The sequence below is a fragment of the Quercus lobata genome, chromosome 9 (genome assembly GCF_001633185.2).
Source record: "Quercus lobata isolate SW786 chromosome 9, ValleyOak3.0 Primary Assembly, whole genome shotgun sequence".
Classification (NCBI taxonomy): domain Eukaryota; kingdom Viridiplantae; phylum Streptophyta; class Magnoliopsida; order Fagales; family Fagaceae; genus Quercus; species Quercus lobata.
The window spans coordinates 43,959,869-43,985,531 of record NC_044912.1 but is presented as its reverse complement, the minus strand read 5'-3'; the positions used below and the strand labels follow the sequence as shown (position 1 = coordinate 43,985,531).

General features: G+C 35.0%; 1 protein-coding gene across 2 annotated transcripts; it reads right to left on the bottom strand.

Annotated features, from left to right (window-relative positions):
* Positions 1 to 7,099: 7,099 nt before the first annotated feature.
* LOC115961018 (CLIP-associated protein) lies at positions 7,100 to 23,675 on the bottom strand. Of its 2 annotated transcripts, none has more exons than XM_031080070.1 (20): positions 22,898 to 23,675; positions 22,725 to 22,787; positions 20,165 to 20,233; positions 19,785 to 19,950; positions 18,666 to 18,827; positions 15,520 to 15,617; positions 15,112 to 15,186; positions 14,964 to 15,032; positions 14,793 to 14,878; positions 14,595 to 14,712; positions 14,065 to 14,163; positions 12,620 to 12,974; positions 10,681 to 12,452; positions 10,439 to 10,540; positions 9,509 to 9,613; positions 9,263 to 9,337; positions 9,111 to 9,179; positions 8,837 to 8,905; positions 8,453 to 8,554; positions 7,100 to 7,547 (listed from the first exon to the last, which is right to left on the bottom strand). In XM_031080070.1, the coding sequence occupies exons 1-20, from the start codon at positions 23,387 to 23,389 to the stop codon at positions 7,386 to 7,388; spliced, it is 4,308 nt and encodes a 1,435-aa protein (XP_030935930.1). In that variant the 5' UTR covers positions 23,390 to 23,675; the 3' UTR covers positions 7,100 to 7,385. The 2 variants fall into 2 exon arrangements, with proteins under 2 accessions (XP_030935930.1, XP_030935931.1); XM_031080071.1 differs by having other exon boundaries at positions 18,666 to 18,824.
* Between the last annotated feature and the right edge of the window lie 1,988 nt (positions 23,676 to 25,663).

Genomic DNA, 25,663 nt, shown 5'->3' with positions numbered 1-25,663 from the left:
AAGTTGTTTCTGCTGCTGTTGTTACTACCACCCTCTCGCCTGATTTATGGCATGCTCGTCTTGGTCATACATCTTTATCTCGTCTTCAGTTGTTAGCTTCTCCAGGTCATTTAGGTTCAATTCAGTTTCCAAAATTTGATTGTACTTCCTGTCATTTTGGCAAACAAACAAAATTGCCCTTTAATAATAGTGACTCTTTTTCTTCTGAACCTTTTGATCTTATACATTTTGATATTTGGGGTCCGACGTCGTTTCCCACTGAGGGGGGATCTCGATATTTTGTCATATTGTGGATGATTTTTCTCGATATACTTGGATTTATCTGCTTCACCATAGGTCTGAACCTATGTCCATTTACCAACCGTTTCATAGAATGATTGAAACATAGTTTAATCACACTGTTAAGATCTTTCAGTCAGATAATGCTCAAGAATATAATGATAAATCTTTCTTGTACTTTTTAGATAGCAAAGGTACTCTCCCCCACCGAACTTGTCCTTACACCTCTCAACAAAATGGTCGTACAGAACGAAAACACCATCACATTCTTAATATTATCTGCCTCTATTCCTAAGCGCTTTTGGGGTGAGGCAGCACTTGCTGCTGTTTGCACCATTAATCGTGTTCCATCACCGACCACGCATAACAAATCACCCTTTGAGCTCCTTTATGGTTAAACCCCTGACTACTCATCTCTTTGGGCTTTTGGTTGTGCTTGTTTTGTCTCTCTTCCTCCTCATGAACGAACAAAGCTCCAGCCTCATGCTCGTCTCTATTGCTTCTTTAGATATGATGTATCCCAAAAGGGTTTTCGTAGCTATAACCCCATCACTCATCACCTTCATGTCTCCCGTCATGTTGAGTTCTGGGAACACATCCTTTCACGAGTCTTCAGCAATTTCATGTATCCTCTTCCTCAGAGTCTCTCATTTTTACTGATCTTTTCCTCCCTTTTTATCTTGAATTTGTGGAAGATTCTTCAACATAGGCTGCAACATAGGCTGCCTCCCCTGACAACTCATCTCCGGTTTTGTTCCCGACACATGACTCGCCTGTCCTAGATCTTACAGCACCACTGTCCCCTGAGCCTCTTGTTAGTCCTAACCTTTGTTGCTCTACTCAAGTAAGCGTTCCTCCTTATCTCACTGATTATCACTTCTCTTTTACTCTTGCCACCCTCTATGAGCCTCACACCTATCGTGAGGCACATACTGACCCTCTTTGGCAACAAGCTATGTCCGAAGAACTAGATGTCCATCACAAAAATCACACTTGGGATCTGGTTGATTTGCCTCCTAGTCAGTCTGTAGTAGGTTGTAAGTGGGTTTACAAGATCAAAAGGCTGATGGATCTATTGAACGATACACAGCTCGCCTCATTGCGAAAGGCTTTACTCAAGAATATGGCATTGACTATGAGGAAAATTTTGCTCCTGTTGCTTGCCTTACATCTGTCAGATGTCTCATTGACGTGGCTGTCATTCATCGTTGGCCTCTTTATCAGATGGATATGAAGAATGTTTTCCTTAATGGAGACCTCCAAGAAGAAGTGTACATGCAACCACCCCCTAGCTATACTCACTCAGGCCGTCAAGTTTGTCGCCTTCGTCATGCTCTTTGTGGCCTCAAGCAGGCTCCTCGGGCTTGATTTGAAAATTTTAGCTCAGTTGTTACTTAGCAGGGTTTCACTTCGAGTCCTCATGACACTACTCTCTTCGTTCAAAGATCCTCTGCTGGTATCACTCTTATTCTTCTTTATGTTGATGACATGATTATTACTGGAGATGATTCTGCAGGTATCCACTCTCTTCAGCACTTCCTTAGTCAGCATTTTGAGATGAAAGATTTGGGCACTCTCAGCTATTTTCTTGGGCTTGAGGTTACCTCACCCTTTGATAGATACTATCTTTCCCAAGCTAAATATGCTTCTGACCTTCTCTCCAAGGCCGGTATCACAAACAACAAAACTGTTTCCACTCCCTTGGAATACAATGCCAAGCTCACACCCTTGAATGGTGAACCTATCTCAGATGCTACTCGTTATCGTCAGCTAGTTGGTATTCTAATCTATCTCACTGTCACTCACCCGAATATTTCACATGCCATAAGTATGGTTAGTAAGTTCATGGACACCCCTCGTTCTGTTCATTATGCTGCTATTCTTTAGATTCTCTGATACGTCAAGGGCACACTTTATCATGGTCTTCTCTACTCCTCTCGGTCTTCTCTCGAGCTCCATGCTTATTCAGATGCGAATTGGGCAGGTGATCCGACTAATCGATGCTCCATCATAGGTTTTTGTTTCCTATTGGGTACTTCTCGTCTCATGGCATAGCGAGAAGCAGGACGTGGTTTCCTATTCCAATATTGAGGTTGAGTATCATGCTCTTGTTGACACCACCTACAAGCTTGTCTGGCTTCAATGGCTCTTGGCTGACACGGATGCTCCACAGCCCACTTCCACTCCTCTTTATTGTGATAATCGTAGTACTATCTACATTGCTCATAACAATGTCTTCCATAAATGCACCAAGCACATTGAGATCAATTGCCACATCACTCGCCAGCAACTCAAGAAAAGCAATCTCCAGTTATTCTCCATCTCCTCTGTCGACCAACCTGCTGATATTTTCACCAAAACTTACTCGTCTGGTTGTCTTTGAGATCTGATATCCAAACTCCAGTTGGCTTCCTCCTTGCCACCTCGAGTTTGAGAGGGGATGTTAGTATATAGCTTAGTTTAGTCTAACCCATCTGGCCTAGTCCAGTATACTATACTTGTAGTACAATTATATTACTTGTACTTCAAACATACTTAGCCTATATAAGGCTCTCTATTGTACAATTTTATTCACACAGAATATACAAATTATTCAGTCTTTCTCTCTCTTACTTTATATTCTTAACACTCTCCATGCAATGGCCCACCATAACTAGCTCTGATACCAACTGTTATGGACCCAATTGTTTTGTTGGTTTCTTCAAGGGAATTAAGTCTTAATTTGATAAATGAACTACTTCAAAGGAGTCCATACCTCCAAAGCAAAAATCTCACTCAATAATAATATTTTTCAATCTCCTTTATTAATCAACATCAAGCCATACATAAATGGTTTTACAAGATAAAGTAGCATTCAAATTCCAATGAAACCTAATATCTACTACTATAAGTAGATAAGATTTATTCAAAAGCTAACCTAATAATCTATCATATCCTTATCTAAGTATTCCAACTCCTAATAAAAAATTAATTTTTAAAATGATAAAATTAAATAAAATAAAGGTACGTAACACATAAGTTATTAATCATACCTTATAATTCCAACAATTAGTAGCAACTCTAGAAATATTGAATCCCCTTTTCACTAATTCAATATTCCCGGACACATAAACCGTATGCAAACACATGTTTAGGTTGTTCTCTCCTAATCAAATTGGATATCGACTAGTATTATGTTGAAATTTTTATTAAAAAGTAATTACAATAAATAAAATTATATTTGATTGTCTTTGGAGGATAGATTCTTCTATTAAATAATAAATTTACTTTTAAAAATATTAACTAACACACACAATGTAGGTTGTAACTACGACGTCAAGTGAAGGAGATTGTAATACTTTAAATTATGTGGATTTGATTGGATTGAATTTTTTGAATGAGTGTTTTGTAGGCTTGTGCTAATGTCCACATTAGGTGTTTACTAGGTCAATCTTGGTTTATAAGCAACTGGTCGCAGACCCGCGGGATACGTGGGTATAAATAATTATTTTGTAATTATAATATTATTTATAATTTTTTTCTCTAAAATGTGTTGAAGATAATTTGTTCTTCCAAAAAATTAAACAGTTTCTATTCAATCCAATTAGGTCTACTCCACTTGTTTGCTTTAGATTTTGAAAAATTATTCCATTGCAATGACCATCATCAACCTTTTCAACAACTTTAACACCTATTTCTTTGTTTAAAAGCGAAAAAATTAAAACAAACGATTAATTTCCATTAGTCAAATGACTAAACTACAACATTCAAGCTTTGACTACAACTTTTAATAGTGAACAAATATAAACCATCTAAACCTAGGAAACAAAGAAAAAAACATTATAAAAAATTAAAAAATTAAAAAAATTAAAAACATTAAAACACATAGATCTACCTCTACACCCCAATGAGAATCAAAAAAAAAAAAATATGAACCTTCTTAAACAGTTTACCCAAAAACCTCTGCTACTTTTATAACTTAGTATATTAGGTTACTAATTCAAGAAAAACATTTGCACTTGCACAACAACACGAGCACATGCTATGCACAGAGTAGAAGATCATATAAGAGTGAATAAAGTCATATGGTGTTTAATAAGAAAATAAATAGAAAATTTCAAAATTTACCAATTCAATATCAGAGGATTATTGCTTTGTGTCAGAATTAAAAGAAAAAATCCTTTTGCTTTCCAAAAGCAAAGAAAAAGTCTTTGAAAAAACTATTGTTTAAAACACAAATAAAAAAAGGGAGGTTTTTTCAAATTGAGATTACCCAGAAACCATTTATTCCACGAAAAGGGTGGGCAAGACTAATTTAGTAATTAAGAAATCATATCAACTTTAGTGGGAAACACTAATTTAGTAATTAATATCATCACCCAATTTTCTTCATACCTTAGTGGAAAAATCCTTCATTCGAGTAAGAAATGATAATTTTAACATACCCATTGGGCTTGAGATTAATACAATATCTATAAAAGACACATTCCACGTGTGCAAGTTATTATCATTTTTGTAACAAGGAACTGCTTAAATTAAATTATTTGCATCAAGGGGCTTGTTGATTTTTTGTGTTTTTTTTTTCTAGCAACAAATTCCAAACCCGAAGAAGTACATTCTTGAAAGTGGGAAACTTTTACATCCACCTAATTAGGAGAGAAGATTGCAAAAGCAAAAAGGGTCCATGGGACAGTAGAGTGAGATCCTAAAAAATTCCCATACAATGACTATGAGACATGGTGGGAAATAGAAAACCCCACCTTTGCTCAAACATGTCTGCAGAATTTCAATGATACACACAATTTGTTCCTAAACCTAGATACATGGACTATATGACACAGTGAAAAAGATAAAACCCACATCTTTACTCAAAACATGTCTGAAAAAGTACGAAATTAATTGAATCACCCGAAACAGGAATTCAATCATATAAACAGAGACATGGGTACATAGCTAGCTATGTTCATATCTGTTAATTATGTAGAAAAAAAACTCACAAACTTCATGGGGGGATGAAGAGGAATAAAAAATTGTGACTGCAAAAACTGCAAAAATGTTCAGCAGCAAATATCATAACGATCAAAATAAATAAAACCCATTATACAAAATTTAACATTTAAATAAGTAAATAAATAAGCAAGAAGGTATGGCATGTGTTTTAAAAGAAAGTGTTTGGAGTCTGAGTGAATTAAAATCAGAAAGATTGCATAGCAATAAAGTAAGCACCATTGTTTCTCTAAGGAATGGCTACATTACTGATGTGATGTTATTGAAATATTTAATAAGCACCTACTATTGCGTTCAAATTTTAAAGTGTAATTTCTGATGTGGATACTTGAAGTGAATCATCAAATATATTGTTTTCTGATTCTTTGAAACCATGAAAAATAGGAAGAGCAAAAGGAGGGGAAAGAGAGGAGGTATGAAGGAGTGATTCCCTTAAATGAGGAGAGGAAGAGAGAGAAAGACAGAGGTTGGTGTTAGCAAGCTGAAGGGATGAAGTTTTGAAACCGTGAAACACAAGTAAAGCAAAAGGAGGGGAGACAAAAATGGTTGGCATAAAGAGTAAGGACCATTCAGATTGGGTTTGGGCTTTATGGTGGATAGCATTGACATAATATTTTTTTTTTTTAGTAAAATGAAAAAATGGGGGGATTTATGGTTATATTACACCCCCGGGCAGGGCGTCAGGCAAACCGAATTTATGGTTGCTGCCTGTGCGAGATTTTTACCCCACTAAGGATGCCCACCAACGGACTCCTGTGGGCAGCGGGACTCGAACTTAGGTATGGTGCACGAAGCACCCGAGCCTTACCCCCTTAGCCAAGCTCCCGTTGGCAGCATTGACATAATATACATGCATATAGATTAGGCTTTATGGTGGACAATATTATGTAATACATACATATAGATTGAGCTTTATGGTGGACAACATTAACGTGAGATGCATATATATAATTAAAGCTATAAAGATTGGGCTTTATGGTGGAGATAGGGCTAGAATTAATAGTATTTTAAAATTATAGGAAAAAATCAGGAAAAAGAATTGTAATGACATAGTTGCTAATGTGATTCAATGAGAGCATAACAACAATAAATACTACACTTCAGCATTTAGATATATATAAATATAGATTATGAGAAGTGCTAAGTTCCACATTAGGTGTTTACTAAGTAAATCTTGGATTTATAATTAATTACGAGGAATCCAAATATAAACATAACTTAAACCTTGTAGTGTAAGAGGAGTCCAAATATAACTTAACCTTGTAGTGTGAGCTGTAACTTAACCTTGTAGTGTAAGCGTAGATGTCGCTAACATTTTCCTTTATTAGTTGAAAAAGTCGCTCGAATTTTGTGCGGGTGAGTATATTCTATGGTTTCCTAGAGGATTTATGTGAGCAAATTCATGGGTTTCAATGTTTGGTTCATTAACCATGTACTAGAGCTTTTATACTACCATAGGAAGAAATTTTAGTCCTCTTTCAGCCGGGAACTTGGGATACCTCTCCTATTTATGGAAAGAGCGTTTTTCAGTATTTTTAAAGGCTTAGGGATCGTGTGTTTGTTTTACATTTTAAAATTAATAAGGCTTGAATTTTTTTTCTCTCTTAAAATTATATAAGAATCATAACAAAATTCGGGATTTGAGTTTTTTTTTTTTTTTTTTTTTCCCCCTGCATGATATATCGTTGAGTATTTCTGCAAGGCATTTCACCAGCCACCTTGTGAGATTAGTGTATCATTTTCATTTCCTTGTGTGTGCAGGTATGCATGGGCGTGACGTGAATGCCATCAAACAATACAAAATGTGAATGTGTTCAACTTTTGCAATAAAGAAGGAAAAAAAAATTTCCAAAACCTTCCATATAAATGATAATGTTCTAAAAATGTAGATTACAATATTGACACAATAGTACAATTCAATATTTGCTTCCACCAAAAACACTCTACTTCCACAAACCAACCAAACCGGGGGAAAAATGGTAGATAAAAATATATATTAAAAATTAAGCGAAGTGGGGGAGAGATGAAAACCTGCCTCTGCAATGCATTCACACAATATACAAAATACACAACAATGAATAAGCCAACACCCCATACCAACATCCTTCTGAATCAACTGGCTAATCATGATTAGCATCTACTGCAGTGCCTGTCCGAGCCTGTGAGATTCGATTAGCATAAATCGTAACCAACCGCAATTGTGTGCTGTTAAGCCCCTCCAAGTAAGGCAAGAATGATTTTCCAAGCATGATATAAATATCCACTAGACAGAAAACAACAGTCTGTACATCCCAAAATTGACATACAGTAACACAAAATTAGAAATAGAACAGATTAGACAAGATGGGTATAGAATTACATCCATATAAACATGCTGAGCACATATTCTGGTCTAATAGTAATCTGGAAACATAGTGTCGTATCGTATCATTCATTCCTATCAGTTATATTCCACAAAAAAGGGGCAGGAAAGGGGGAAAGCGTGCAAGTAAGCTTCTTATTCCTTCCCTTTTTTATCTAATTTGCCATCACATCTATTATGTTATTAGGGGGGAACAATAGAAACGTGTCTACTAGGTTCCAAGTTATTTTCTCATTTCTGCACCAAGTTAATACTTCTCAACAACAATATTTCACCCAAAAACAACAACAACAAAAACCTGTACAAACAAACTATTATGAAAACAATGTTTTAAGAATAATCTAGTGAGAGGCTGAGACAAGGACAAAACAGATCTTTTAATCCATTACTTTGATCTCAAATCACCTGTCAAATAATAAAACTGTTTTTATAAAATAAAAAACTCTGTTGTTTAAATTTCCGTAAAGAAATTGGCTAGTGTGGCAATCTGGTTAGAAAAAAGAATTGATGAGAAGAGGATGTGAAGTTTATAGCTTTTACTCTTACTAGGTAATGTAAAGGAGTGCAGCAAGTATAGAAAAAAAAATAATATGGCCAACTGAGGTCATGCAGTGATTAGCTGTACACTGTAATATAAATGTTGTACATCAACACTTCATTTCTCATTCTAGTTAATGGGGATGATTATCAGGCCTGAGTAATTAAATACCAAAGATAAGTTATTAAAATTTTTAACTGCATCTGTTCTCTCCACTTCTACCATTAACAAAAAACTGTTTTAGTGCTCAGAAACACATTATTAAGTGCGGATTAAAAAATTAGTACCTTACGAACATCTGCACTCTGATTTCCAAATGCTTCAAAAAGAGCAGGTAAAAAGGAGGGTAACTGAGCCATCAGTTCCTCCTGCGAGAGCCGGCCCACAAGCTGATAAACATTGGCTTAAAAATTAGTGTAGATAAAAATAGCATGAGAATTGAAAGATAAACGTGCTGCATAAAATAGGTAACTTGATTGTTTAATTATAACCAGAGTTTAGGATGCTTCAGAAGATAGGTCATCCAGATTCCTCATTTAAACATAAGAGTTCAATATGCTTAAAAAAATATCCATGATGCTACAATAAGAAGTAACCTCCTACTGAGAGACTAGATGCATGATATTGATAGTTGTTACACCTCAAATGAATGGCTGTTCCAAGGAAGGTACCTTGGTCAAACAGTTTATGCAAGTAACAAGAGTTTTCTCATCTTCAGTAACCAATAAAGGGACGATAACCTGCAGTATCATTAATTGAGAGCATCTTTGTTATATTTTGATAAAGCACAGGGTGAACAAAGCAAACACTCTCTGTATATGATTTTTTGAGGTGTGGTGGAGATGGTAAGGGAAGGAGAAATTCCTGGAGAGAGAGAGCGCGAGAGAGAGAGAGAGAGAGAGAGAGAGAGAGAGAGAGAGAGAGAGAGAGTATTTCGGAACATACACTTAAACATCTGAAAGGATCATACTGAGACAAAACAATAGTCAAGCAGTGCTCTGCCTCATTTGAAACCTAAATACGAAGTAAAATAGAATAAGATATGGAAGGGGAAAGCAAGTAGACAGCAACTAAGATATTTCAACAGAATAAATTACCTTGGAATCAATATCCTTCGTAACATGAAGCAGCTTCTCAATTACTATCTCAACAGAATCTTCCATTGCATCTTTCTGGAAACATGAAACCACAGAGAGGAAAGGAGAGGAGAAGGGGGTGGAGAAAAATGAAGATAGTTGTTAAGCATGAAATGCCCCTCAGCGAAAAAAAAAAATATATATATATATATATATCTATATATATATATATATATGGGATGATATACAAGTGTATCAAAAACAAACCTGGTTTTTGAGCATTTCATTAATCAATGAAAGCGCAAGGTCCCGAATTAAGGAATCAGAATCATCCAACACCTCAAGTACAACGGTCAATATTTGATTGAAGTACTGCAAATATACCATGAAACCCCATTAGCATACACATGTAGACAGAAATGTTTTAAAGTAGATTTCATTAACATACACATTTACTGAAAATGTTTTGAAGGGATTCATTTATAAACTTACAACCAACTCCTCAACTATTCAAAATTTACTGCTTAGATAAAGGAAAACACAGCAGCAACAGATCAAATTTTAATTAATAATTTATATCATTTTCTTAAAAATAAAACAAATACAGAACAGAGTCAAGTAATAATGCCACGTGCTTGGTTGTGTGCCAGAGTCGGAAAGCACTTGACAGTTGACACATTATTTATTTCTCTAATTAACAGATATCAAGTAGACTCCAACAAATATTCCATAATAGTGTATCTAGATTGTATTAATAGAATAATCCTTATTCTATAATTTTCCACTTGTTCACTGCTAAAATCATTGAATTCACTGCCCTTGTAAGATGATTTCTGAAGAACACAGTACTCAACAAAGGATGCTTAATGAACTTGGTTGCTCAATTGTGACCAATAAACCAGGTTTTATCAGAGCAGTGATACCGAACAGAACACCATAATCATTCCAACACAGAATAAGAGAGCTGAAATGTTAATTTGTTGTATACATAAGTGCCTACTGCAATTAAACTAATTTCAAACCTTCAAATACTCCTAGGGATTCCAAACAATTTATTAGATCAAGAAAGTGGATTAACTCAACACAGATCAGGTCACATATGATTTTCTTCCACATCACAAGAAAATCTAGCATTTTCATTCTAGTAACAAGTGGGTACATACAATTGCCTCTAGTAAATATGGAAACTGAACATACCTTAGTCCAAATAGAGTGATCATTAGCCGTGGAAGCTTCAATTAACTGCTGAAGTGCACCACGCTTACTTGAAGCAGGGCTGTCATTATTCCCATTGCATATCTAAAGAAAAACAAAGGTAAACCCTCTTTGTGTAATTATCTTAGAAGTTATGTCCTCAACATTAAAGGTGTATAAAGTAAATCTTTCAACATAAATTTGAGAAAAAAACTAATTTAAGCTTCAGATATCACAGAACTCACTAGATGAAGAATTTGAGGAATGCTGGGTCCTGTGTCCGGCATAGCATTAATATTTACAGCTATTGGTTTATAATGGCTAAGGTCCAACTCAGTTGGAGCTTCATCAACATGGCCCAAGACCCCCAATCGATCTGAGCTCATCAGACCATTAATGTCCAGGCGAGGAGAAGATAAACCTTCCAAGTTCACGCTATTGTCAACATTTTCTAGCTGGGTGGACCAGGAGCCCAAATTCTGACCTGTAGGATTGACCGTGTAAGGCAAATCCTTGGTTTTGGAATTAAGACCCTCAGTGTTAGAACCAGTATCAAAATTCTGATACAAGTTCTCCTGAGCTACATCAGAAACTGTTTGGCCAACATTTCCAGAGATCAGCGTTGATTCTTGAGTAGAACTCCACTTCCTCCCACCATCATTGTCAATAGAACCAGCCGAATACCTTCCATAGAAATGACTCTTCTTTGATGCACTAATATATCCTTCTTCAGAAGATGTTCCAACAATATCTAATGGATCATAAGAGGACTTAGATCGCTGCCGCTCTTTCTTGTTCTGCAAAAAGTTCATTAGGTCCACTTCAATGCGAGGAGTGTGCTGTTTAAGGGCACGTCTCAGGGAATTCTGTTCTTCAACCGATAAACTAAGAATAAAATTCAGAACGGCTGTTGAATCAAAATGGGAGTAAACAGATATAATGCACGTAATAGCTGCTTCCTTAAGCTTGGTATTTTTATCGTGGACCAAAGGAGTCAACTTAGCAAGCCATAACTTAAGAATACCACTATTACCATAGCCTTCGGAACTCATTGCATGCTTGTTAAAGGAACTGATAGCGAACTCAATAACTGCTAATTTGGCCTTTGGTGATCGCTGCTCATCTAGTGAACGGAGCAAAGCGGGTAAAAGAGAATCTGTACTGTAAGTTTTGCTTACAATTTCCAAGGTTGTAGCGCATGCTTGCCTAACTAATTCCTTTGGATCAATTAAACGTGAGAAAACATGGGGTAATATTCTTTCTATGTAACTCTCAAATGGCTTTCGGCAAGATGGAATAATATCTGCAAGTGTTGAGAGAGCAGCCTGTGCAACTTTATGGTGGGGATCATCCAAGTGCTGGAAAAATAACTTCATTACCTTCTCAAAACTCTGGTTTACTTCCTGAATACCTTTAGGGCCTTGTTGCAGCAGAGAATGAAGATAATTGAAAGCAGCAACCCTAGCAGACCAGTCAGAATTTGTACTGAGTCCCTCACCCAGAGCATCATTTAGAGATGCTGGACCATCTGCATAATTTGACATCTCCCCAAGTGACAGCTGGCTGTCATCGAAACTCTTTCTCCTGCCTGCAGACATCCGTCCAGAAACATGCTTTCTCAAAAGCGGCCTCTGAAAATTGGGAATATAACTGTTCTGTGAATCCCTAAAGTTCCCATCTTTGTAAGGTGTATCCACATACTGCCTATCAATGTTGGGGTTCACAAATCGCCTGGCCTCCCTTATGTCATTATTCTCTTCAGAAGACCTCTTAGCTGGGTATGATGAAAATGCTGGCAAAGGCTCAGTTGCCACATTACCCCGATATGAATATTTCCCAGAATCTTTGGAAGCTTGAATCTGAGTGATGATGTCAGACAAAACTAAGCCACCATTTCTGTTGCTACCTTTAGTGTTACTTGAAGCAGTTGATTCTGCCATTAAAGAGTTTGTAAGATGATTAGAAGCTGGGACAGCAGGAGGGAACGGTGGATCACGAGACGATGGAGGGTCAACTCCTGCACTAGGGGCAATAAGAGAAAAATTTACCATTCACAGGTTGTTCAAAATGTAACTATTTCAAAGGCATTCATCACAGCATCACTGAACGATTTCATGCTCTGAAACTCGACAATGATTGTTTGCAGTGAAGGAAAAATAATTAATAGGCAAAGTCAGTTGGTACCTAGATCCAAACTAGATGATCGAAGCGTTGAAGAATTATGCTTCTCTGACAAATCCAAACCTCTAAGCATGCTTTCTATTGCACTGACCTTCTGTTTACTCGCGTGCAAGACACTTTCAAGACTGCGTTCAGTACCTTTACTAAGTGACTTTGTTTGTGACAGCAGTCCAACAGAAAGAGATGTCCCTGACTGTAAATTTGAACTTCTGTCCATTGCAACAATAGCAGAAGTTCCATATCCTGCTAGATTTGAGGGAGCAGATGATTGAGAGGTAAATGATGTCAGTGCACCTCTATCACGGACGGAAGGGGAAGCATGTCGCCTGTGTATGCCCCCATCCTCTTCATTTATTATCTGTGGAAAAAAGGATTACCTCCAACAATGATTTTGAGCAATGAAATGAAACAAACATCTTGGGATGGCTTCTTTAAATTTGTGAGATTTGATGTGGGGAATGGATCCAGAATTTGCTTTCAGCATAATATTCAGAATGGTGATACTATGCTTAAGGAAAAGGATCCTGAGCTATTCCTAATAGCCAGAGACAGGTGCCAGGGTGGTAGATTTAGTGCAATGGATAACCTCATTGGACCCTAGTATTCTTCAAAGCGACTCATGATTGGGAACTAGAACCATTTTTGATAAATACTTTGGGAACTAGAATCAATTAAGCATTTTCTGGATGAGTTCTATGCTAGCAAGCTAGGGCGGGAGGAGGAAGATAAGATGGTTTGGACCCCTCTGAAAAGGCAATGGATTGCAAGTGAAGAGCTACTTAAGGGCATTATATAAGGGGGAAAACAATTTCCAAGGCAAAGAATATGGAAAGTTTTTGTATCCCCGAGGGTGGCTTTCTTCTCTTGGTGTGCTGCATTAAAGAAATTTTTGAAAACAGATAATCTCAGGAAAAGGGGGATAACTATTATAGATCAATGTTATCCGTAAGAGCCATAAGGAGTCAGTTATACATCTCTTCCTCCATTATGATACTGCTCAAGAAATGTGGCCATTACTCTTTTGTTCGTTTGACTTTAGTTGGGTAATGCCTAGCTCCATGATGGATTTACTATTTTGTTGAAAACTAGTAAAGGACTTCGGCAAGAGGACTAGTACCAAAATAATGAAAGCTATTCCATTATACTTAATGAGGTGCATATGGAAAGAAAGGAACAATATTTATTTTGAGGGAAAGGAGTTAGCTTTGATGAAGCTAAAGTTTTTATATTTTTGAAGGCCCTATGAGTTGGCTTCGGCTTCTATTTCTTTCTCTACTTCAAACTTTATAGAGTTTCTGGATAGATAATTCTTTTTTTTTTTTTTTTGACTTTTGGATCTTCCATTGTATACTTCCCATGTACCAGGGTTGAACCCCTTTTCCCGCTTTCTATAAATATATTAATCATCAAAAATAAAATGAAACATCAAGAGGAAAAGAAATATGTACCCTTTGAATAACAGGATCAAAGGATGAAAATAAACGGCGAGAACGATCTGGCCAAGTTTTTGCAAACATTCTGTAGCACATTCTTGCAGTTGATCGCACCTGTCAAGTTGAACAAATTAGCATTTTCTTATCACAGATACCAGTACTTAGTCTGAGAAGCATATTATTTATTGAACTCAATAAAGGAGAGAGATGATAATGGTGATGATGAAGAGTTCTTCATCCCAAATTCCCCTTCTTTTAAAAGAAAAATATTGAAGAGAGAGAGAGGCCCTTCAATGAAAACAAACAGATTAAAACCTCAAATTGGAGGATCAAAATAACTTAAAATGAATGATGATTAGAAACTCAAAGTAGAAAACTAGAAAAACAACAGCTATAAAAGCACAACCTGTCAGCTTATGCATGGCCAGTTCTAATGTCATGCATGTTAGTTCACAAGCACAAGTATAACCTATCATGCAACAACAGTGTAAAATGCATTTTTAAGTCCAATCACAAAAAATTAGAAGAATTCCAAATATAATTACCTCACTCATTGCATCTGCAACACAGCACCTTAAAAGATCTTCATATAGATCTGCCGATCGCTGTATTTCAGGTGCATCAGGCCAATGTTCCAATATCAACAGTGCATATTCACAACACCTTAAGTACAATAGAATATAAATAGTGAGTGAAACAATGATACACACTGCTATATACTATAAAAGAATTGAGAGTCATACCTTGCACGAAGTACTGCGTTACGATCATTTTTTGCACAATCTGCTATTCGAGGGAGCACACGGGCTACTTTGCAGTTACGCAACATCTAGAATGCAAAAAGGATAAGGCAAGGGAAGCACATAGAGCGTGAAGGGGGAAAAAATGAAAAAGAAAACAAAGGTTAGAATTACCGTTTTAATGCAGTTATCTGCAGACTCTGCAATTACAAGTACAGTGATCACAACTAGCTTGAAAAGGACCTGATTATCATATAATAAAATCATTATATATTTCAAAATTTAAAGATTTCTATGGTCAATAAGAAAAGGTTAAACTTACCGGAATGAACATTTCAGCACATCCCTCAAAATCTCCCAACAGTTCCTTTGACAAAAAGCATAATAGATGGCATGCCTAGAAAGAATGAACCAAACAAGAGGGAGGGGAAAAAAGATCAAAAGCTACATACAACTACGAGAATTTCAAGAGGGAAGGAAAAAACAGATAAATGTTTGGGGTTGCAGCAGTGTAATTTATTAGAGACACATTTTCATTGTACCCAAATATCACCATATTCCTAGATTCTTCCTTCCAAAACATCACCAAGACTACAGCCAGGGATTAGCAAAGACTTTCCCTTCTTAATGCATATTTAAATCTACACTATAATTTTTTTCCCTACTGTGATTTGAATTACACAAAGGAACTACAACTGGAAGCTGGAAACACAACAAAATGCAAGCACACCTGCTTCACTATGCTAGATCTCCGATCAGATAATTGATTGCTTAGAGGGCCAACAAGCTGCTTTAAGAGTCCCCGGAAACATGGATAGTCAGTAGCACCTGATAGAAAAAATGACCATAATAAATATGCCTTGATGTAAATTTGAAAAAAATAGTTTGACAAAACTCATATCCAAGCTACACCAACCAATTGATTGAGAACACAAGCTCTGAAATAACTTAAGTGTGACAAAAGGGGAAAAGAAAAATCAAAAAGTAGATATAAAAGAGGTTACTTTTTTTTCGTAGTATTACAATTTTTTTTTTAAATGTTACCTGAGTTACAATTGGAAAAAGATGAATTGGTCTCAAGCCAACTACCTTTACTTTAAGTAAAATGCACAACTAGTCATATGAGCGAAAACAAAAAAGGAAAATGATGCATCAAAGAGGAATTAAGGAGGGGGAAAAACAAGATCAAAGGGAATGCATAGGTAGACAAGAGAGAGTGATCTTAACCTAATGGAACCCCAAAATGAGCCCCTCACTGATTGTCAATACGTGGACACCAAATTGCAACCAAATTAATGACATGAGTAATGTAAATTCAAGTGTTGTTTAACCTGTCACCACCTTCCCACATGTAAGAAGCAGAAAAATAGTAGGGTTAATTTACTAATTCATCTCACCAAGGGCAATGGCAAGGACAGGAATATTAGGGTATGTTTGGTAACTATTTTTTCCCCTTATTTTCTGTTTCCAAAAACAATTTTCTATTTTTTAGACTAAAAAACTTGTTTGGCAACTCAAAATGGACAGAAAACAAAAATTGTTCTCAAAACTCAATTTGTGAAGGAAACTGAAAACATACAAAAGGCTGTTTTTTTTTTTTTTCTGATAAGTAAGAATGATATATATACAAAAGGCTACTCTATGCATGAAGAACATAGAGCAAACCTAGAAAATACAAGAAAAGAAAAACAGAGAAAAACAAAAAAGAAAACCAAACAATAGAAAAATTACAAAAGAGAAAGGGAGCAAAGAAAAGAAAGGAGGGAATCACTAGACATGTATTAGAGTTCAAATCCTAGTAACAACATATTTTGGTATTTTCTATTTTTTTTTCAAAAAACTATCCTTTTAATTTCAACTAACCAAACATGTTTTTTATTTCAAAAATACAAGAAAATTGTTTTTTTCATTATATTCCCTAAAACAAGTTTTTGAAAATAGAAAACAAAAACTGTTACCAAACATAACCTTACCTTCCAGCATTCTTGTTCAATTGATAAACGTAAGCAGGCGCCCCAAAAATGTCAATAGATAAGTATTTGGGGTGGGTTTTATCCTATTAGAACATTCAATATCAGGTTATCAACATTTAAAGAGTCAGAATTCATGTGGGAGGATGTCCCATCCAACTAGATCGATGATCTCTACTTCACAAAAGTCGTGCTCATTTAATGTAAGTTTTTTTTTTTTTTTTTTTTTGAGAAGTATAATAGAATTTCAACCTATGAGTCCACTCCATGATTGCTCTTTATCATTAGCTAAGACACCAATTACTTTTCAGTGTAGGCAGGATTTAAACCCTAGATCTCTTATTCGAGAACAAGAGACTTTGTCAATTGAAAGAATTGGAATGCACTTAATGCAAGTAATTTTTTTATATGAAACTAATATAACTCAACTCAAGCATATTTAATTCAGTGTTAAATCTTAATTTTAGTTAAAGTGAGATCCCTTTTTTTTTGTTTTGATAATTTTATAGTTCCAATTGAGCTTCAAGCATTCAAGGCTCTTGGCAAAGTGAGATCCTGAACCTTAAGTTAAAAATAATTGACCTTTTTATAATAGATTCTATTAGTGATCACACACTCCAAATTTTAATGTTCAATAGTAGATTTTTTTTCATAAGTTAATCTAGAAAAGCATTAATTAATGGTGAATCATTGTCTTCTAAGATCAATACTGACAGAAGAATGTATAAGATTATGCCTATTCCAGTCTCAAAGCATCTGGTCCGTCATAAGTATGCTACAAATCAAATTGAATGATCAAATTGAAGCATGGAAGAAAGGGGTATAAATAATAATCAAAAGATTTGGAGTTACACAATGAATGTCATAAACTCCGGTCTGGTTTCGTCCATTTGACAATTAAGAGATGAAATAATTATCTGAAACACTTTCCATTGAAAGGTGCCCTTAGATGGAAATAATTCACCTTTTCAAGTACAATCCTTACAAATTAGCAAAAACTATTCAAACCAGAGTTAAATTGTAAAAGGTGAGAAGCAGGGAGAGGTAAACTAGGGCATAGACGACAATGGCACCAAAATAATCACCTGATTTACATATACGTGCATAATTTAAACTTGCATACATATAACATTACAATTATATTATATACTCATGGGAGTGAAAGACACAATGACCGGTAGAAGCCCCATATCTCAAAAAAAAAAAAATGCAAGAAGAGGAGGATAAGAAAAAAAAGAGGGGGGGGGGGGGGAGAGAGAGAGAGGAGGATTGATAGCACAATGGAAAGATGAATTCAGCCAAAACCTCCTACAGCCTCACTAGTTTGCAATCACCAACCAAAATAACAAACATGCATAAAAATATTAAGCAATAAAAGAGTAAGCAAGATATAACACCCTAAAAAGACCTAATAAAACGGGCACAGACACTTACACCCCATCTCGAGTTGTTTATGAATAAGAATATACAACAAGCTATGTATAGAGAGCTACACATATTCTATAATTAATAATGCCTCGTGTTCCATGATAACTAAATCAACCAAAACTGGAACCTCATCAATGTCATCACACAATCGAGGAGTTACGTTGAACTTCATGACCAAAGTAGTAGAAAACATGTGTACTCTTGACACCAGTATTTATTAACACATCATCTCTTTCATTAAACAGTATTTTACAAGCAAACCCATCTCTTGTACTTGTCCACATTTAGCCAGCTCTTTGGATAATTTCTTATTTTCACTAGCAAAGGCAAGATTCTCTTTTACCAAAACAGCAAAAGTAAATAAATTCATATCTTAATTTCAAAGTATTCACTTTAAAACCATAATCTTCAAACACATGCAGAGACAGGCACGAGCAAAGATGCACAAGTAGAGAGAGAGACAGGAGCAAAAACCAACCTCCAAAAACAAGGGCTTCAACTCTCTGCATCGCAGTAATTCGGACAGACCAATCTTTTTCTGGTACAAGGGTAGAAGCAATCTTCTCAATTTCCCGTATTAGCTCCTTCTCTGAGTATACTTTAATAGGGTCTACAGGTTTCTCAGTAATATCTCCTTCTGCTGTAAAGAAATTGCACCCACTATCAAATGCCACCAAATCTACAGAGTGAAAAGACTAAAATGCCAATATTTATAAATAAATAAAAAATGCACTCATAACATGAACATTAGACTTAACACATGTAGTGCTGACAGCATCAATAATTTTTCCAGCAAAACCCATGTGCTTCACATGTAATTCAAAATGTCATATATAGCAAGAAAAGAACAAAACAAAAAATACATTTCCACAGAAAATTATATTAATAGTAAATAAGATAGCAATATTCAACAGTTAATCTCTGCCTATAATGTTCCAAGTGCATTACGGTAATGAAATATTTAACTACTGCATGGAAGAGAAATGCTTTAGGTAGAATTGCCAACTTTGATCAACAACATAGAACATGAACATAAAAATTGAAACAAAGAGCTCCTATTTGCAACTAATAGGTGCCATAAAAAAAAGATTATTAAAAAGAGAAAAAACTAATTAAAAGTAATGAGTGTATTACTACATTTTTGCGAATATGATATAGAATCTATTCTAAAGGCCACAATTCCAGTTACATTTAACCTCCAAAATCAACCAAAGTAACCTTGCAATGCTACTATATCAGTTCCCACCCTTCCAAGGTCAAATTTCTCTCTTTTCTTTATTTCTTTTTAGACAAGGCTAAATTTATCTCACATGCAGTCAAAAGACAAAGATAATTTGAAAATAATCACACTTAGTAGCATTACATAATTTTGAACACAAAACAATGTAACCGCTACTTTCAAAGATGTAGCAAGCTATCTTTGAGACATGATACTTTGAAAATTATGGACTTTTGAGACCATGATTTGGAAAAGAAAAAATGCAGGGAAAAGTATGTACATAAGTTGAAGTGTTGGCCAATAATTTTTCAAACAAAAACAAACACATGTGAACAAATATCAGAATAATAATAAAATTTGAGGTCAAAGCATCCTGACCTCCAAAAAGAGATGTCTCCCTTGAGGAACTCTTGGCCTTTGGACTACTTTTCTTGGGGTTCAGGCTTGCAGGTTTACTCTCTCCTGCAGCAAAATTGCCAGTAACTCCATCTGAAGAGCGAATTTGTGGTTCTATCCTCTCTAGCCTGGCATTGATATCTTTCACCTGCAGTTATATATTGCATCAAAAAACAATAAATAAATAAAAAAGAGTAATACCATCCTTTTATGTAGAAATTTTAATATCACCAACCGGTCTATATATAAGCTTTTATTGTTTATGACAATATCTGAAATTTAGGCAGACAAAGTAGTCTACATTTGCAAGATGTAAAAACTATAGGAGAGTGAGACGGGGATGTTATCAGTTAGATATTCACCATGGATGAAGGAAGATTATGGCGCTGAAGTTCATCACGGAATTGAGGTCCAGCCTGTGCATACATCTCCTATAAATAAACAAAGAGAAAATATCAGATCAATTCGTTGTCTAGAAGTTCATTTGTCTCCTACAAGCAACTCAGATGACTGATTAAGCAGAACATCTATAAAAGTACTTATGTGAGGTAGGAGTATAGCATAACTAGACCACCCAGTTGCATAGCAATAGTCCCTTCGGTTACCATAGCATTTGATACACCTAAAATTCCAAAATTCCAATCCTTCAATGCAACATATCAAATCAAAATATCAATCCCAAAAAAACTTGTATCACTCCTTCAAAAATATCAATAACAATTGTTTAATGCAACAAATCAGTCCTACATTTAAATTGAATCAACTAAGAAGGTTTCTTTTTTATTTTATCAAAAAAAAAAAGGTTTCTATTTTTTCAAATATAAGCAAATCATCAAGTGAGAAGTTCCAAAGATTGTAAATCACGTCCCAATGTTCATAAATGGCTCAATTCTTCGTCCTGGTCCTATTTAGAACAACCAATTTTTCAGAGAAACATCATTTAATGCATTGTCTTTTAAATAAAAAGATAAAAATTTCCAAAGCTAACTTCATTAATTTAAACTTTTTTTTGCTAACGTGAGTTTACAGAGCTCTTCGAGCACTTATTATTCCCCCAAGTATGTATAGTCCCCCCTTCCACACACACACCAAATAATTAATGTGAGGAGGTGGCCCTAAGATGCTGACTAGAAGTTTGGATCCCAAGACCTCATGAATCTCATGTGTTTATTGACTTTTCAAAGATGACTATATTTTGGGACATCCTAAATAAAATAAAGGACCAACAAAATGGGACAGGGAGGTGTTGGTCAATACAGAAGATAACAGGCATTTGAACAATAGGTCACACACACACACACACACACAAACACAAAGAATTCTCTTAAACTAGCACAATCCATGCCATACCATCAAACACAACTCAAGTAACAAGATATCTGTCTTTACATTTACATTACAGAAGTGACTTTTGTTTCTATCAATGAATGCTAATCCCAGTAATTTAAGGACCCGAGGGAGGACACTTGATTCTTGAAAAGCATACAAATCCCAAAAGGCAAGAGAAGGACCAAGTAAGACCCCCTAATTGCTATTAGACATAACTAACTAAAAATATATTTTTTTTCCCAAATACTGTAAAAATCAGAGTACAAAAGTTATGGGAAACACCAAGGAAGAGAAAACTAAAAAATTTAGAGGTAACAAAAGGTTGACAGAATCCTAAGTTCCTAACCAATTTCTAAGAACCCAAATAGCTCTTCTATTAGTTTTCCACATGCACACCCAATCTCCTTATTGTATCCCACTCTCCAAGCAGGGGTGAAGAATACGAAATCTGAGATCAAGATGGTTTAAGCAATGCTACTATGTAATGGCTAAGGATTCAATTGACATAAAATAGCACATACATGGTTATATGGGTTCTCTCGCATCTAACAATGCTTTCTAAAATAATAATAATAATAATAATAATAATAATAATATAATAAAATAGCACATACATGTTTATATTAAACTAATGTTTGGGTGTCTCTCTTATTTTGATATCAATGAATCCTTATTACTTGTCAAAAAAAAAAAAAAAAACTAATGTTGAAGTACGAGGGGTGTTATTAAAAAAATTAAAATCAGGGGTGTAATTAAAAAGCGGTAATTTTTGAAGGGGAGTACATAGATTTAGCCCTTCTCTTTTTCAAGTGTAAAGCATAAACATGATGTAAATGGAGATGGAGAGTTCCTATATGAGTTGGAGTAGCAGGAGCATGTTTATGATCTTTATCCCAGCCAATGAGCTTGCTAAAGCTCAAATGGCACAAAAGGTAGACTGCAGCCCCGGATTCAAGAACTAAAGTGCTTAGTGCGCAAACATAATTTACCAATCAAAAATAAAAATTTTATATCGCATAGTGACAACATATTCAGTAGATCTCCTATCCCCTCATAGAAAATTGGTGACAAAAGACATGAAAAGCTTGAAAATAGATGGTAATAATCCTCCAATCATCTTGAGACACTTTTAAGCCGCATCGGGTATTCATAGACTCATAGCGAATCTTCATTCTTCACGGAATTAAATTATTGGTTAAGGACAAACTACAAAATCCAACATTCACTAATAGCAAGCTTCAAAATCAGTGCTACTTCCATATTACTTAATCCCTTAACACACTTCCTTCATCCAATCTTCCATCACATAAAAATAATAATAATAATAATTGTCAGCAAAATGTCTCAGAACAAAATCAAGGTATCCTTTCTTTTTAAAAATCATAGCAATCCTAAATTCATTTGTGCATTGAAAAATCAAAAAAAAATTAATAAATCAAGTATTGAACTTGTCTGATCTTTAAAGTAAAGTAATATACTAAAAAAAAGTATAAAATTATAAATAAAATAAATACATTAAAATTACAGAGATACTAAAAAATAAAATAAATCAAGTAGTGGATGTAGCTGATCTTCAATTTAACATAAACCAACCTCAATGCACAGAATAGCGGCTTCTCTAACACCAGGATTGGAATCAGACAACATCTGCAAAATCTGAAAATGAAAAAAGAAAAAAATCTATAATTAATTTTAAAAAAAAAACAAAATCACACTCTTCAAATCGTTGAAAATTGAACAATTATTCAGCAAAATGATGAAGTTACCGGAGGAAGAATAGCGCGCTGAAGAGGAAGCTCGGTAGCGGCGAAGAGCGCGATAGCCGAAGTGACAGTCCGAGCGAACTCTTCTCTCACTCTCCAACTCTTGTGATTCCAGGCATAAGACCCCGCTCTCTCGACAATTATGGTCGGAGAAGAGACCTGCATGAGCGTGAGGAGGAACCGCCGGGCGGCGTCGCGGACGGGCTGCTTGGCGTCGCCGAGGCGCTCGACGACGGAGGGGACGAGGGCGGTGTTGAAGTGGAGCTTGAAGTGGTCGCCGGAGAGGACGGCGGCGGAGTCCAGAGCTTGGAGCGCGCCTTGGGAGACTCTGAAGTTGTTGTCCTTGAGGAGATCTAAGCAGCAGTCGACTAGAGCGGTTACTTCCGAAGACGTTAGGGTTTTTCTAGAACTTTCTAGAACCGAGTGGAGGCGCTCCACTCCGGCCATTCTCTCTTTCGTGTCTTTCGCACGTGCGAGCTCTAATGCTTCCTCCATTTTATTTTTTTATTTTTTGGTTGTTCTGGTTGGATCTGCTGTGTTTAGAGTCAGATCTGGACGTGGTTTATAAATCAAAAGTGTTGGTGAGGGAGGGAGTGAGAGAGAGAGAGAGAGTGGAGGAGTTAGCCGCTAAATTAAGCGGAGAGAGAAAGAAAGAGAGAAACAGAGACAGAGACAGGGAGAGAGGAGAGAGAGAGAGAGTGAGAGTGAGAGTGAAGGTTGGTGTTGCTTTACTAAGATTGACGGGGAAGAAGATGATGAGACTGATGTGGTTGGGGGCGGTGGTTGTGCAATTTGACACTTGTTTCTGTATAATTTACCCAATATACCATTGTGTCTGTCTATCTGTCTTGTTTTCTTTTTAATTTTTTTTATTTATTTCAAAATTTGAGGTTGTTTATTAAAATCCAATTGTTTAGGAAAAGAGTATTATTTATGCCTTGGGTTTGTTAAAGTTACATCTGTAATTCTAAGCATGCGGATTCAAACTATTACTTAATTCAAATTTTGAAATTGTTATAGTTTAATTACGTATATGTTCTTAAATTAAATGCTATTATTTATTGTTCGAGTAATAAATTAAATTTTTTACATTATTTTAAACTATAAAACTTGAATTTAAATAATAATTAATGGCATGGTTGTTGATCTTTAATCACTTTGAAATGTTACAACTATGGAGTGTATACAAAATATCCAAATAAAAAATATCAATTGATGTAATATTATTTAAAATTACACCAAATATAACTTAAATCAAACTTATTATTTAATTCGTTATCTTTTATATTAGCTAAAATATTCGAGTTTTGTTTATAATTTCAACAATTTTGTTTATAATTTCAATCTCCAATAAGAAGATGGCATACAACATTGTCATGTACATTACACATGACTCGCACTTAAATGATTAAATATAATCATAGACATGTTCAATGCACATAATAGGTACACATCATATTCTATTATGAATTGACATGTAACACTACTACCAAGTTTATAATTAAATTTTGTCCTTCATTTAAACTCTAGCAAGAAAAAAAAATGATATTCACAATTTTAAAAAATTAAATGGTAAGTCTAGAAAGATCTATTGACTTTTCAATAGGGACCATTCCCAGTGATATCTTAAAATGAAATAAAGAAACAACAATTTGGGAAAAATAAATATTTTGACATTTTCTACTAGATTTTGTTTTTATCTTGTCTTTGTAATCCATTATTCTTAGTAATTTAACCCTCTGAGTGCACTTAATATTTAACTACTTCATCAAATACTAGATCTAAAATTTATTGTAATGTAAGAATTTTTCATTGTGGCACTTATAAAAATATATTATGAATAACCAGTTTACTAAAAAAAATAGATGATAGAACCAATATAAAAGAAAAAAAAAAGAATAAATCATAAATAGACAGAGTAAAAAAAATAAAAAATAAAAATATTAAGGACGAAAATAAAAATAACCTCAAATTTTAAAGGAGAAATGTACGTACTTATTTGTTTATATAATTTTGAAGAGGATGGTATTGTCTGGTGGGTTGGCCCGGATTTACACGGGGTGTGATGCGTGTGTGGTGGCCCAGATGGTGATAGGCCTGGGTTTGTGGCTCCGAATTCCAAATTGGACGTGGTGGGGTCTTCTTTATTGTCAGGAAAATTTTTTTAATATGGAATTTTATTTAGAAAAATAGTAGTAGTAGTTTATTTATGAGGTATTATTGGAAACTTTAAATGCGGAATGAAGTGAAAATGTGAAATGCTCTGTAATGTACATGTAGTTATAAAAAAATAAAAAATAAAAAAAAATAAAAAAAAAACAAAGTTAAAGATTAATTTTTGTAATGTTTAAGGTAGTAATATGGCAAGTTAAAGAAACAATTAAAAGCAGAAAATAAGTAAACTTTCTTTATGATTGGATACCAGTGAGTTAAGTGGAGATATATTACTTAATTCAACAATACTATAGCTATTAATGCATGCACAACATAATAATATGAGTTATTATTAACACATCCAATACAACAACAACAACAAAACAGTTCTCTAACTAAAACTGCAACTCTTTTTTTTTTTTTTTTAAATACTAAGTATTTTTAACACACACAATGAGAGAGAGGAGAAGTTTTTAAAAAAACTGACAGTGGTATAGATATAAAAGGGTTTAACTCTTGAATACACTGCAACTCTGTTAGTTAATATAATCCAACACTTTTGTACAATGTAGGTAGGGTACAACATTACCAAATATTCAAAAGAAAACATTAATG

Bases quoted from the DNA above. Each gene is read 5' to 3' on its own strand.
- LOC115961018 (XM_031080070.1), bottom strand. From the start codon at position 23,389: ATGGAGGAAGCATTAGAGCTCGCACGTGCGAAAGACACGAAAGAGAGA. The intron at 15,187-15,519 runs GTGTGCTTGCAT...CATTCTTTCTAG, and splicing joins GATCTAGCATAGTGAAGCAG to GCATGCCATCTATTATGCTT. The intron at 15,033-15,111 runs GTAAGTTTAACC...TATGATAATCAG, and splicing joins GTGCTGAAATGTTCATTCCG to GTCCTTTTCAAGCTAGTTGT.